At 38.0% G+C, this 13,767-nt stretch overlaps 1 protein-coding gene across 1 annotated transcript in view; it reads left to right on the top strand.

Moving 5' to 3' along the window:
• Positions 1-13,767, top strand: part of furinb (furin (paired basic amino acid cleaving enzyme) b) — a 115,147-nt gene that overhangs the window by 88,197 nt on the left and 13,183 nt on the right. The window contains exons 8-10 of the mRNA XM_044124731.1: positions 5,229-5,401; positions 11,385-11,440; positions 13,572-13,675. Of these exons, the coding sequence (XP_043980666.1) occupies positions 5,229-5,401; positions 11,385-11,440; positions 13,572-13,675 (333 nt within the window). The remainder of the gene's footprint in view (positions 1-5,228; positions 5,402-11,384; positions 11,441-13,571; positions 13,676-13,767) is intronic.

Raw genomic sequence — 13,767 nt, 5'->3', positions numbered from 1 at the left:
ATGATCGCAATACTTTTTTATGTATTCAACAATTCTGTTAATTATCATAATAAAGATTCAAATGACACTTTTTTGTTTAAATACAAACCTAAAACAAGTTCAGATAAGTAATAAATCATTCCTCAAATCAAAACTGATCTGTTGTATTTCCAGAAATTGTCTAATTCACTAAACAGTGAATTAGCTTAAGAATCGCAGCATATTATGGATTAGCATTGAAACTTTCTTGTCTTGCATTTGTAAACTTACATTTGCAGTTCACACTATTGTTGGCAATATTTTCTCCATCTTGTAAAAAAGTAATGGTGGCTGCCTGTCCTTCCTGTTCGGCCATATCTATCATCTGTCTCACTGAATTTTACAACCCGCTTTTATGATTGTTTTTGAAATTTTCTGTTTTTCAAAATCTTATCAGGATTTTTTTTGTTGCCCAGCACCAGTTCCAGTTGAGGTTTCTGTTGCATTTAACAACCCACTTATGCTTACATTATTACTACTTTATTATTACTACTACCAAGTAAGACTGAGTGAGCTTTAACATCTCTTTTACATTTACAATGTTGAACAGGAAATATTTTTTTCCTGGAGTGCCTCCCAAATATTTATTCAGTATAAATCAGGTGGATTTATACTGAACTAATTTTAGGAATTGTTACATTAAGGCTTACATCAGCCATTAAATATATCTCTGGTATAAGCATATATTTATCCTTATTGAATAAATGCACTGACATTATTTTATTCAAAATTTAAAGTGTGAGATTATCCCAATGTAATAACTGTGGTATATATTTTAAGCCTCTTTACACACCTTCACCCTGGTTGCCAATAAGCATCGTGGTTACTGTATTTAATCACCATAAGTAACAAGTATATTATTACATTAAATGAGGTTTCTATAATTTAATTAAAGATGAGGTACACACTATGGCTTACATTAATTCACAAAGAAAGGGATTTCTTGGTTGGTGTCTAACGCTTTAGGCATAAGCACAGATTCACAGTTAGCTCCCTCTCTTCAGCTTTTATTAATGACACAGTGGTAGCATTTATAGCTGGTATCTGTAATGTGACTTTATGCGCCATAGGTAGCCAAGTACTGACTGGGTGATTGTATTTTTCAGCAGTTGAAGTGTGACTCCACCTCGGAGCAAGGCAGTGGGATGCAATGAATATTGCTTAAACCATTACCACTGAGAGGCCCAGCGAATCATGAGATGCAGCAGTTGTTTGTTGACTAAATAAATCATGACTTCACTGATGCTGCAAATAAAATTCTCAGCCTAATGAGTTTTTGCTGTAGTTTCTATCTGATGGTGTTTGTTGATCTCCAAACTTGTGTTGTTTGTTTTACTGCATTTATGTAAAGATATTGTTCATATGTTATTGGTAATAAGATTAAGCTTAATCTCACACATCTCAAACTGAGCCTTTTGGTTGTTGTTTTTTTTTTGTTAAGCTCCAAACCGTCACATTAGAAACTATTTTCAAACATCAGCCAAAGGTACACAAAGGAGAAAACATGTACTTGTCATGTCATGAGCCTTCTCAGGACTGAGCTATTAAAATTACTCCAATAGCACATCAATTATTCAACCCACCAGGTAACAAAATCAAACAAAACAAAAAACACAATGCCAACATCTAAAGTCTAGCATGCCTGAGTTAAAGTTACTGTTCACTCTTCAACAATAAGGAAGAAACTTGGAAGAAAATAACACCCAGGTGTGACTTCCAAAACCATTGCTGAGCAAAAAAATAAATAAATTTAAAAAAAAATACAAAGGCTCATTGTGGAATTGATAATAAAAACTCAATGATTTTCAACAAAATCTGTAGACTGGTGAGAAAAATGTGAAACTAAATTTGCAAAGTTTATATTCACATACATCTGACATAACATGGCATTTCAGAAAAGGAACATCATAATTATGGTACATTTTGGTATTGATAGTTTCATTGCTCTTTATACGTGCAACAGGACAGTGATCCAAGCCACCCCAGCAAGACTCCTTTAAAAAGTGAAGGCTTTACAGTGGCTTAGTTAAAGGTCAGATCCAAATCTGGTTGCGGTGGTTTGGTGTGACCTTAATCTAGAGGTTCATACTCAAAGACCTCTAGTGTGGCTGAATTTCAAAAGAAATTGCAAGAAGAGAGGGCCAACATTTCCTCTAGTGATATTTTAAAGACAGTTATTGTAAATGCTTGATGGTAGTTGCATTTACAGTTTAAAGAGACACAGCCAGCTTAGCTTTTGGAGCCATTGCTTTTTTACGTGGAGACTGGTTGGATTGGACGGCTTTTTATCACCTAGAAAATAAAATCATAATTTGACAACTGCATTTCATATTCACTCAGACTATCTTGGTCTGAAATAAAGTTACTTTAGTGATCTTAAATTTTTATGGGCAACCAAAAATAAAAAAATAAATAAAAGAACAACACTGTATTTGTATTCTTTGGATCAACGGTCCTGCCTTTCTTTATCAAGGTTAATTTAATTTTCAAAGAGTTTAGCTGAGTTCCTCACATATCATTGTGTGTCTTAAATTGTGACTGATGCCAAGGAAAATAAATTCACAATGCAGCAGACATCTGGCTGTAAAGAAGCTGCTCAAACTTTTAGCGCAGCCGCTTATTCAAAATGCAATAAACCTGCCAGCATGGAACAATCTGTATTAAGAGAGATGATATGTCAATCACAAATTTAGCATTTATCTTTGTTTGCTTTGTTTCCTGAACATTTTTACACTTGATGGAGTATTCCAAGGAGGCTTTTAGTAACTTTTGTCATGAAGCAATCTGTCACTGCCGAAATGGCAGCCAACAAGACTCAGTGGAGCCTGTGCAGCTCTGAGCAGTCCCACTCACAGATGTTACTCATAACTCCCCTTCTTTGTCTTCATTACCATTCATCTCCCGACAGAACCACACATTAGCCCTGATCTCATAAATTACTCCTCAGTGAATCTGTTCACGTCACAGGGTCAGTGAATTGTTTATAAACAACCACGATTTCCTCCCCGACGCTTATGGTGTGTGTATGGGTGTGTACCTGTGAGAGAAGCATTTGGGTTTGCCCAAGTATTCAAATGTGTGTGTGTACCCTTAAGAAATAATGATGATAAGTGATTTGGGCCAAAAACTGTGCAGTTGACCCTACTTGACTTACTCTTCCTCTCATCCTTATTTGCCTGACATTTGCACATACACATACACACACACGCAGACACACACACGTACGTATTCACTTTACCACTACCTGCTACCTGTGACTCAGCGTAGCTGCAGAGAACTTGCACAGCAGCGCCTGGAGACGGCGTTGTAAAGATGCAGGATGTGGATGGGAATTGTTACGACAGTAATCATCATTACGTCGCAGTAACGCTCTTGCATAATGATCACAAAGCAAACAATGCGCTTTATGTCACCCATTTATGTTTCTTACGTACTCTTTAGCGTTCAAACTCGCATTACACCCCTGCAGAGTAATTACTGCCTTGTCTGCCTCTCCACCAGCTTACTTTATCTGAAAACTCTAATGTGAACGTCATCACTCATAATGTTGCTTCTGATGTCCATGAGCCCCAAGCCGGTAATGGACCTTATTTGAGGGTGGTGCATTTCATGGCTTTCTACAGCTGTTAATGTTCAGAGGAGTGATCTGAGGCTGTGAACTTCAAAGGCACAGAACGTGTTCAGGTATGATGAAAAGTGACATTTAGTGCTACCCTGTGGACATGTTGGTTCGTTGGAGGTTCGGCTTGTTTCTCTGTATGTGGTTCTTTTGTCAGCAGTGTGTCAGATTTGTCTTCTTATTCTTCCTGCATCGCTGTATCTTCTTTTAAATAGGAGAAAAACAGTTGTCCTTGGTTTAAAAGCTGGATTGTTGTTTGAGGATAAAATTCTGTTAGTATTCCTTAGAGCAGAAAGCCTTGTGCGCTTAATCATTAAAACTTCAGTGGTTTAATTCTTTAGTTTTGTGTTGTTGGTAGAGAAGCAACCACCAGCATTTTGTGTCCAATTTAAAATTTAGCAAAGCCTACACTAGCTGTGTTTAGACAGTTCATATTCCTCTTTAAAAATTCTAATATAAAAAAATATGAACACCATTGAAATATTAATTTTAGCCTTCCTGCAATGAGCATTCATGAGTTATTTATTTTCAAACAAGGGAGGTAATACTGTATTTATGAGGAAGTATCTTCTGTAAAACAAGGTTTTACAAATGTCTGTAAACAAATACAAATGTTATGGAGTTGCATTTTCAGCCATCTTCTATTAGCAACTAGCATGCACAACGTTGTTGGGGCAGCACATTCTGTAGGTTTTTCCTGGAGAATGTAGATAATTACCTTGCTTCTGAGATTTTCCAAAAAAAACTTATCAAGTATCCTGGTGAGTTTTATGACAGATGTTGAAAATTCAAGAGGATGAAACAAAGCAAGTTGTAACCTTCCTGATATTTGCTGAAGGTTTTGCTCTCTCTTGCTCTATTATGGCCAGAATGAGCTGCAAAGATGTCTTGAAATTCGATAGAACATCAGTAAATTATAAATAGTTCAGCAATTTTGAAATACGGTGTATTTTTATGGCATTTTGAAAAACTAAACAGTCTAAAGTTCTCAAACTCAACAGCACTTAACTCCTTGGGCTATTGCTGCAAGGTCTATGTCACTTTTACGTAGCGTAACCAACAGACCCTCATCACAAATATCTCAGTGACATGTTAGATGCTTAGTGATGTAAGGCTTCTGAGATGCATGCCAATGCTTGTCAAATTAGAAATTTATAGGGAAGCACCAAGATCTTGTGACACTGTACTCTGAAATGCATGTAACCAGTATAGCAGGACAGAAAGCAGTGTGACTTGAGAAAGCATAGGTAACTTTGTCAGAAACATCACAGCAGCATTTTGAGCAACTTGCTAATTGCCCAAGGCGATTTTAATAAGGCAGATGAACTTATCCAGTCTCCAAGAAATAAATGCATCAGTAAAAATGTCCAGCTCTGACCAAGAAGTAATATCACTGAACTTTGGAAACCAGAATACTGGACCCTGGCATCTAAAGAATATCCATAGTGAAAGTATCCTTTAGTGTTTCACATGGATGAAAATTTCATTTGTGTCTTTTCTTAACTATGTAGAAAAGGCACAACCTTGTCTACATAGTTAAGAAACCTCATCTTACCTGCAGGACATTTTCTGTTTTTCATTTTTTCCACAGGAGTTCGTATGTTGGATGGGGAAGTGACAGATGTGGTGGAGGCTCATTCCCTAAGCCTTAACCCTCAGCACATCCACATCTACAGTGCCAGCTGGGGCCCGGAGGATGATGGCAAGTCACTGGACGGCCCTGCCAAACTGGCAATGGAGGCTTTCCTTCAAGGCATAACCAAGGTTGGTTTGTACATAACTTGTGAAACTGTAAAGCAAATTTCTATAATAGCTTAAAACATTTTAGATTTAATTCCAACTACAAATTTTACAAAACGCTGAAGCTGTAGATGGTAAAACAGCTCAAGATGTATTTGAAATTCTGCGACAAATGGGTAAGTAACTTAATTGGGTATAAAAGTGGATCACAGAAGCATGAATTTTTAAGTGATAGATGTTTGAAGAGTTTCATTTACTAAATGAAGATAAATATCTGAAACATAAAATAGCAAGGAATATGAACTATTCTCCAATAAAAGATTCAGAGAACTGATTGGTTCCAGAGTTCTGGCTCTTGCGCAACATTGCATCAGATTCTGACAATTCTGAAGATGAAATCATTGGATTGTCTAATGAACACTTCTGAAAAACTGTGTCAGTGAACACAGATCATTACTGCATCCATACAGGTAACTTGAAACTCTACCATAAGAGGAAACACGAATCCTATAATGTTGCTTACAATCAACAGTTTTAGAAGAGTTCAATGAAAAGCTGTCTTACCTGCAATCAAAAGCTGCTGCACACTGAAACCTTTTGGCTTACAAGGGAACAAATAAGTGAGTGTTCCAGACTGCGAATGAGCTAAAATGCTTAAAAACATCATTTTACAGCCCCAAAAACAGGATGAGAGAGTATATCATAAAAAGCCATAGAGAAAAACGGTGTTTATGTGTTCATACAGGCATCCTACACCCTCGTAAAGAAAAATGGAAAAGTGTGGCATTTCATTTTATTTGTTTACTAGGACTGAGTAAGAATGACAAAAAAAAAGCTGAATCTGAAAAAAGAAACTGTCCCAGACTACAGACTGGTCATGAGAAATGTCTACAGTTCTAAAAATAGATTGCTCCAATCAAAGTGCTTTTATGCATTAACGATGCACCATAATGACAGCTTTTTCTACGTCTGCCAGATCTTGAATTTATTCACGCAAAACTGCCTGTTTTTATTTCTTCAGTGACCAACCAAACAACCTGCTGTATGCATGGAAAACCTGTTTTTTATATATGTAAATATTAATTGCTGGGATGATAGAAAACCAGATGGTGACAAGTGTTTATTTAGAAAGAAAACAAGTATCAATTTTTTAGACCTCATCTGTTTTTATGTCGTCAGTCACTTTGACTTGCCTTGTTGCTGAAATGGGCCAGACAAATAAACTTGATTGATTGATTGATTGACTGATTGATTTGTCCGTTGATATTAGTATGTTGGACAGTTCCTCCATCTATCCACCAGCTTGATCCCTACAGAATTGATTTTAAGCCCTTCTGTGTGTCTATATATACATATATATATATATATATATGAGTACTTGACTCATCAAGTAAGCACAGCTATAAAGCGACCATAACTTGAGGTAAAAAAAAAAATATTCATCTTTTAAATCCACATAAAGGAGCAGTTATCTCCCTTCAGCTTCTGGCCTTTATAGAGAAGAACAAAGGAACAGCGAGGGGTAGAAAGTGTAGACCCTGGTTCTAACAACAATAATGTCTGCCACTTCTTTAGATTACTTAAACAAATTGCAAGCAAGAGGTAATTAAGTCTTGCATGAGGAAAAGTTGTATCATAAGGCCTTAATCCTACACAACAAAGACAAGAGAAGTTATGAACACAAGTTAGAGTTAAGTCAGCAAGCCGCTCACATTAATCACAAGCTGATTGACAGCTTGGCTATACATGAACAGCAGGTAAGATGGTTAGGTTACCTGCTGAACTTTAGGGCCAACACTGCAGTCCAGTCAGACTAAAGACGAGCCAAAGGGAGAGAGCCATCCTACAGGGCAAGCACATCCAAGAATCAGTGTTTAACATCCCTTTAAGCAGCTCCATTTGCATAGTGAAATACAAAATTATTCACAGTTGGGAGGCGAGGATAGCAGCAAACAGCAGAGGAAGGTAACATCAATTGGTCTTCTTAGTTTCCAAACACATAGTGAGGGGCTGTTAAAATGGGAGGTGATGCAACACAGTAGTAAACATGCTGTGGGAGGCTCAGGATGAATTCACACATACAATTTTAATTATTATAAGTAAGCTTCTGTAGTTGAAAGCTCCACAGATATTTCATCATATTGCAGGAACCTGATTCCTTTGCAGATCACTGCATTCTGTTCTTATTCATTTTTAACATGGTTTCCCACCTGTCTTATCTTGGCAACGCATGTGCTCTATTTCACAATTAACATGGCCAAATGGACAAATGTTATTGGTCATGTTGCATAAATAAAATCTATTTGTTGACACCAACGACAGTCTTGTGTAAAACTCAATTATTCATCTGTAACAATTGAATAAGAGTTCAAGCTATTTCCTTCTGAATTTGCTCTCTGCAAAAATTAATTATTGAGGTGCTTGGAGGTTGTTGAGTAGCTGTTTGCATAAATAGTTGATCAAATATGATCTAAATTGTTTAAGTAAAAGAAAAATAACATTATTTAAAACAGTTCACCGCAACACCAAAAATAGCAACTTCATGTTGCAGATATGTAGAGCCTTGCAAGCGTTTTAATCCCCTCGAATTTTTCACATTTTTGCACATTGCAGCCGCATTGTGTTGTATTCTGATTTTTTTATTTATTTTTATGATGGACCCACACAAAATAGTAGATAAAGGCAGGGGAAGAAAATGGAGTAGAGATTTTTACAAATAAATATCTGAAAGGTGTGGGAACCCTTTGTATTCATCGAAGTTGCAATTCCAGGTTCCAATCTTTTGGTGTTTGTCTCTATCTGTTCACATCTTGAGACAAACTTTTCTGTCCATTCTTCTTTGCAACATATATCGGTAACATAGATTTGCTGCTGAAGAAAAGTCGATGTAAGTGTAATGTGTTTAAGGTCATTTGGTTTGTTATGTTTGTGCCATTTCTGTAGAATTCAGGTTAAGAATTTGACTAGGCTGTCCTATTACCTGATATGCTTTGATTTAACCCAGTCCATTATGGCTCTTGCTATATTTGTAGCATTGTTGTCCTGCTGGAATTGGAGCCCCACCCCAGTCTAAACTATTGCCCTACATTTAGTTCCATCAATCTTTCAATTAACTCGGAACAGTTTCCTTGTGGTGCCTTCATTCGCGTGAAGGCACCACCATGTTTTACTAGTGGAATAGTACATGCCACGCTTTTCAGATTTGCAAAAATTGTTCCAAAACTTGTGTGTAATTTTCCCTTGTCTTCAAAATGTTATAGCACTTTGTTATGGTCTATTACATTGGTGTATTGGTATGTTACACATTACAAAATGAGGAAAAGTTCAGAGGAAATGAATACCGTTGAAAGACATTTCATAAATTAAATCCAGAAATATAGAAGCTCTCTCCTCAGCAAGAGAGTTGTCATAAAGTTTTATTTTCAGAAATATTAAAGTAATTTTTATTTTACATGAGAAATATCAGAGAAGACATGCAGAATTTCCACACTTTAATCCCACTACTTTCCACGGGAGGAGGACAAACTCAAGGTGAATTTGTTCATTTCTCATTGACTCCATAGACTTCAGCAGAATTAGATATGAAACAGTTTGAACCTATTACCCAAGTCTAATGTCATTATTCCTCATGTGCCAAGCTTACAACATCAAAGACCATTAGCAGATCAGCTAAATGAGAAAGATGAGATTGGAGAAAACAGAAACAAAGCTGATGACGGAGTGAGATTCAAAGGCAGCGATAATTGTCATGCAGATGAAAGAAACTGCTAATTTTCCGTGGCAACGTATGACTCATAGTTCACATCCCCAAATGGGTGCAGCTCCACATATTATGACGTGTTAGTGGAGATAAATTACCTGACAGGAAAACAACAGGAGCCCTCTGGTTCAGTGTGTGTTCTCCTGGCAGGGAGATAACGGCTGACGCTAAAGTGTTCTCGTCTGGGTATCTGTAAGCTGCAGCAAAAGGCGGCGCAGGGTCATAAATTGTGCTGGACAGTTTAGGAGTGTTATGTAGAGTCTGGTGTGACCATCCCATTCGATGGAGGCTGCATCCAACACTCAGCAAAAGCTCATTTATCCCATCTTCTAAAGAGAGATCATTTGTGAGACGGGGGTGTAGGAATCAATTAAGAAAATTAAATGGATAATCCCTATAAGAAATGAAAAAAAACTTGTACCAGCTCATTTAAAATCTGTCTTCGGGTCCAATTAAGGTCCCTTTGTAGACTTATGAGCTTAACATTTCACTGATTAAATGTGCCAGAGAAAACAGCGTCATAGCAGGACTGATAAGGAAGTAAATCTTTGGTAACTAGACAAGCATACCCACTGACAACTGCATTTTTTTCTCCCTGTTTAAAGTGAATCCTTTTTTTTTTTTTTTTGGTTGTTGATTTTGATCACTTCTGGAGATAGTATTATTCTGCCTTGCATAAGTAGTCATATTCCTTGAACTTTTTGCATTTTGTTACATTAAAACCACAAACCTCAGTGTATTTTAATGAGATATCATTTGATAGGCAAATACAAACTTCCACAAAATTCTATATAAAGTAGAAGTTTTCTAATTTCTTGCTAATAAAAGGGCATGGTATATTCAGAAATCCTATCCTACTATTTTCACTGCCATTACACCTCAAAGTCTTTAATAGTTTGCTTCATCCAGCTTTGCACATAAAGGGAATGAAATATTTGCCCATTCAAGCTCAGGTATATTGAATAGAGAGTGCCTACACGATATATTTTCAGTCCTTGCCACAGTCTCTTAGATAAATTTAGACTCTTAGACTTTGCTTTGGCTGTTCTAGCAGATCGATTTCATCAAACCAATTGTAGCTCTGGCTTTCTTTTTCAACAACATCTTGTAAGTCTTCCATGAAGGCCATGTTACCTGAGTTAATGGCTGGTGGTTGTCCTGTAAACAGATTCTCCCACCTGAGTTGTGGATCTGTGCATTTACTCTTGAGTTAGGATGGGACTCTTGGGGGCCAATGATTCTTGGCCCTCAATTAATTTTCAGTGGTTAAGATATGCTGAATTTTATTTAAGTGTTCTAGAACATAGGTGGCTGAAAACACATGTAGAGCTATCCATCCATCCATCCATTTTCTATACACCTTTGTCCCTAATGAGGTCAGGAGGGTTGCTGGTGCCTATCTCCAGCTACGTTCCGGGCGAGAGACGGGGTTCACCCTGGACAGGTCGCCAGTCTGTCGCAGGGCAACACAGAGACATACAAGACAAACAACCATTCACACACACACTCACACCTAGGGAGAATTTAGAGAAACCAGTTAACCTGACAGTCATGTTTTTGGACTGTGGGAGGAAGCCGGAGAACCCGGAGAGAACCCACGCATGCACAGGGAGAACATGCAAACTCCATGCAGAAAGACCCCGGGCCGGGAATCGAACCCAGGACCTTCTTGCTGCAAGGCAACAGCTCATGCAAAGCTATTTTTTCATATTTTTATTTGGTAAAAGTAAAACAGTTCATTTCTTATTCATGTGTTATTTTGTCTGTCAACTCAGTTCATTAGAGTTTGTGTTTGCGATGTAACAAAATGTGAAAAGGTTCAATGGGAAATTGTCCACATTGATATTTAGTATTGTTCTTTAGCTGAACTGTTAGAGAAAGTAGATGGGTTTTTTGTTACAGGTCATTCTGGGGAATATTTGTCTGCCTGCATTCCTGTTTTCACACAATAAAAGATTCAGTATAGTTGCATTGTTGAATTCATTTTTTAGAAAAGGATGAAACAAATGATAAAAGAAAGGTACTTTTTATGTAATTTTGTAGCCACACAAATATATACTGTACTATTTAGTCGGATATATATTTAGAATCCAATCTGACAGCAAATATTGTTGAAATAATCAAAATCTTTTGGAAAATAAGCATTAACTTCAGCAAAGAGACTCTGAGGTCAATCTGCAGCCCTAAGGCTGTTTCTGAGCCCTGACATCTGGTGCCCCGATACCCAATGTTTTCGTCTCCATTCAGGCCTCAGGGACACTCAGCAACAACTGGTCTCCGGTAACAATCAGCAATATTTCGAGGTACAGAAGGTCAGCAGCGAAAGAGGTGAGCAGGCAGACTTCTGCCTTCAAGATAAGCAAGAAAACCAACTGGAGACGAAAAGAATAAAATAGAGACACAGAACTGTCTGCAGTTCAATGTCATTTGTGTTTCATAATAAGTAAATCAACCCTGTCACAGAGCTTGAATTAATCCGGTGGAGACGAGTACATGAAGCAAGGTGGTGTATGTCTTGGAACAAATAAACCCACTTAATTGTGTTACTGCTACAAAGATAAGAAATAGTCTTTGTTCAAAAAATGTTTGAAAATCAAATTTCTTTTTGATACATCATTACCATCTCCAAGCCTGCTGATGAAATGTGATGCATATGAAATGAAATATAATAGGATATAGAGAAGTACAAAAACATAACTGCATCAGACGTGATCCCAAGGAAGATCATTCATCTGATTAGGAAGTCCAACCATCCTCCATCCTGTCCCACCATCCTCAGGATCCATTCTTTCCATCTGAAACCTCTGTCTCCTTCATCCCAACCGTGATCCGAGAATTTTCTCATTATTGCTCACGCAGGACTGCAGGTGTCCCAAGCTTCTCTGAGCCATCTAACGTGTTCTCCGTCATCCGCATTATCTGCACTCGTATCTTGCATGTCTTGAGTCTGTCTTATCACTCAGCTGCTCTCCACTTTGCATAATTCCCCTCATGTCTGCATTAGTGATGACAGGTGTCGAATCCATTCCGGCGCAGCTTTACAGCACAGGTAAAGCCTCCTCAGCCTCCCTGGCTTATCTCGGCGCTGTCAGCTGTGATATATCATGAGAAATGGCCAGTAACTGACAGAACTCGGGTTTTCACCGCGTTGACTATCAGTTATCAGGCAGTATTTGGTGCATCCCAGCAGGCACCCCTTTCCTGACAGGCTGCAGTAATAACAGCGTAGCTGCTTTGTCAGACTAGGCCCACAGTGAAACCGCTGCAGATGGAATCGTTTAATAGGAGGAACGTTTTTTAGGCTTTCTGTTGTTTCATGGTTTTATTATCATCGCTCTCCCTGCTCTTGGTTGATGTCACATTGAGTGGATCTAGGGGGATCTTGTTCATTAATAACTCATGAGAGGATGTGAGGGAAGGATGCTGATGTGTATGGAGGCAGGAGGAGATGCGCCTCGCTGAAGTTATGCTTCTATTCCAGTGCCGAGCTTAGTAAGCACTGTGATTCATCGTTTTGTTACTCAAACCTGCTGGAGAGTTTTTCTTCGTTGGTTTTTCTGCGGCTTTTCTAATGAATGTGTCTTCATTCTATCTAAATGAGAGTAAAAAAAGTCTTGCTTTTATGAAAGCCAGTACTGTGTAGAAGGTGACTTTGGCCCTGAGTCCCAGACCTCATTTGAAACTTGCTTCTGGAAAAAGGATGAACGCCATTCTACTTGGTTTTATAGCTACTGTTTATCATGTTCTTTGACCTCTCAGGATATTAAGCTTCACAGTACCATTTTAACTCTGATACCATCAGTTATGGTATCAGTTAGAGTGCCTTGATATCATTACCCCTCGAACTCTTTCACATTTTTATGTTACAACCTCACACTCTTAATGTAATTTAATGGGACTGTATGTGACAGACCAACTCAAGGTAGAGTCATAATTAGGAAGTAAAAATAAAAGTATACATGGTTTTCAGTTCAAAGAACTGAACCCATGTTTTTTCCACTTCACAATTATGCTCTACTTGGTGTTGGCATGTCACAGAAAATCCATGTAAAATACAATGAAATATGTGCTTATTATAAGGTAAAATATGAAAAAGTGTTTAGTCAGCTTTGAAAAACACTGTAGCTGCTTAGTTATGAAGCTTTGGAATAAACCTCCCAGTCTCCTTCACGTCTCAGGGTGGTATTTTCAAAAGTGCCCATTTGTCCTCGCTGCATATGCTGAGATTGATTACATTTCAGTCGTGTCTGCAGTCCCCTGACCTTTTCCATGTCCCTCAGCTCCTCACATTTCTTCTGCTACATTATTGTGCTGTTGAGGTCAGCAAAACCTGACTTTACTCATGACGCGCATAATGTCGAAATTATTACCTTCATCTGTTACATGACAGAAAGTCAATGCAGTTAAATTGCTCTCCTGCTTTTGGTGTTTCAGCATGAACCTGACCTGGAGGGACATGCAGCACCTGGTGGTGAGGACGTCGTTACCCGGGCACCTTATCGCCGGAGACTGGAAGACCAATGGAGTGGGACGCATCGGTAGATACTGATTATTTTCAGTCATCCAAATAAAGCACATATGATATTTTATAATTGGAGATTATGTTTATCCTTCTCTGCTGCATGTGTAT

The sequence above is a fragment of the Gambusia affinis genome, linkage group LG08, assembly GCF_019740435.1.
Source record: "Gambusia affinis linkage group LG08, SWU_Gaff_1.0, whole genome shotgun sequence".
In the NCBI taxonomy this organism is placed as follows: domain Eukaryota; kingdom Metazoa; phylum Chordata; class Actinopteri; order Cyprinodontiformes; family Poeciliidae; genus Gambusia; species Gambusia affinis.
This window is presented reverse-complemented; position numbering and strand designations above follow the sequence as displayed.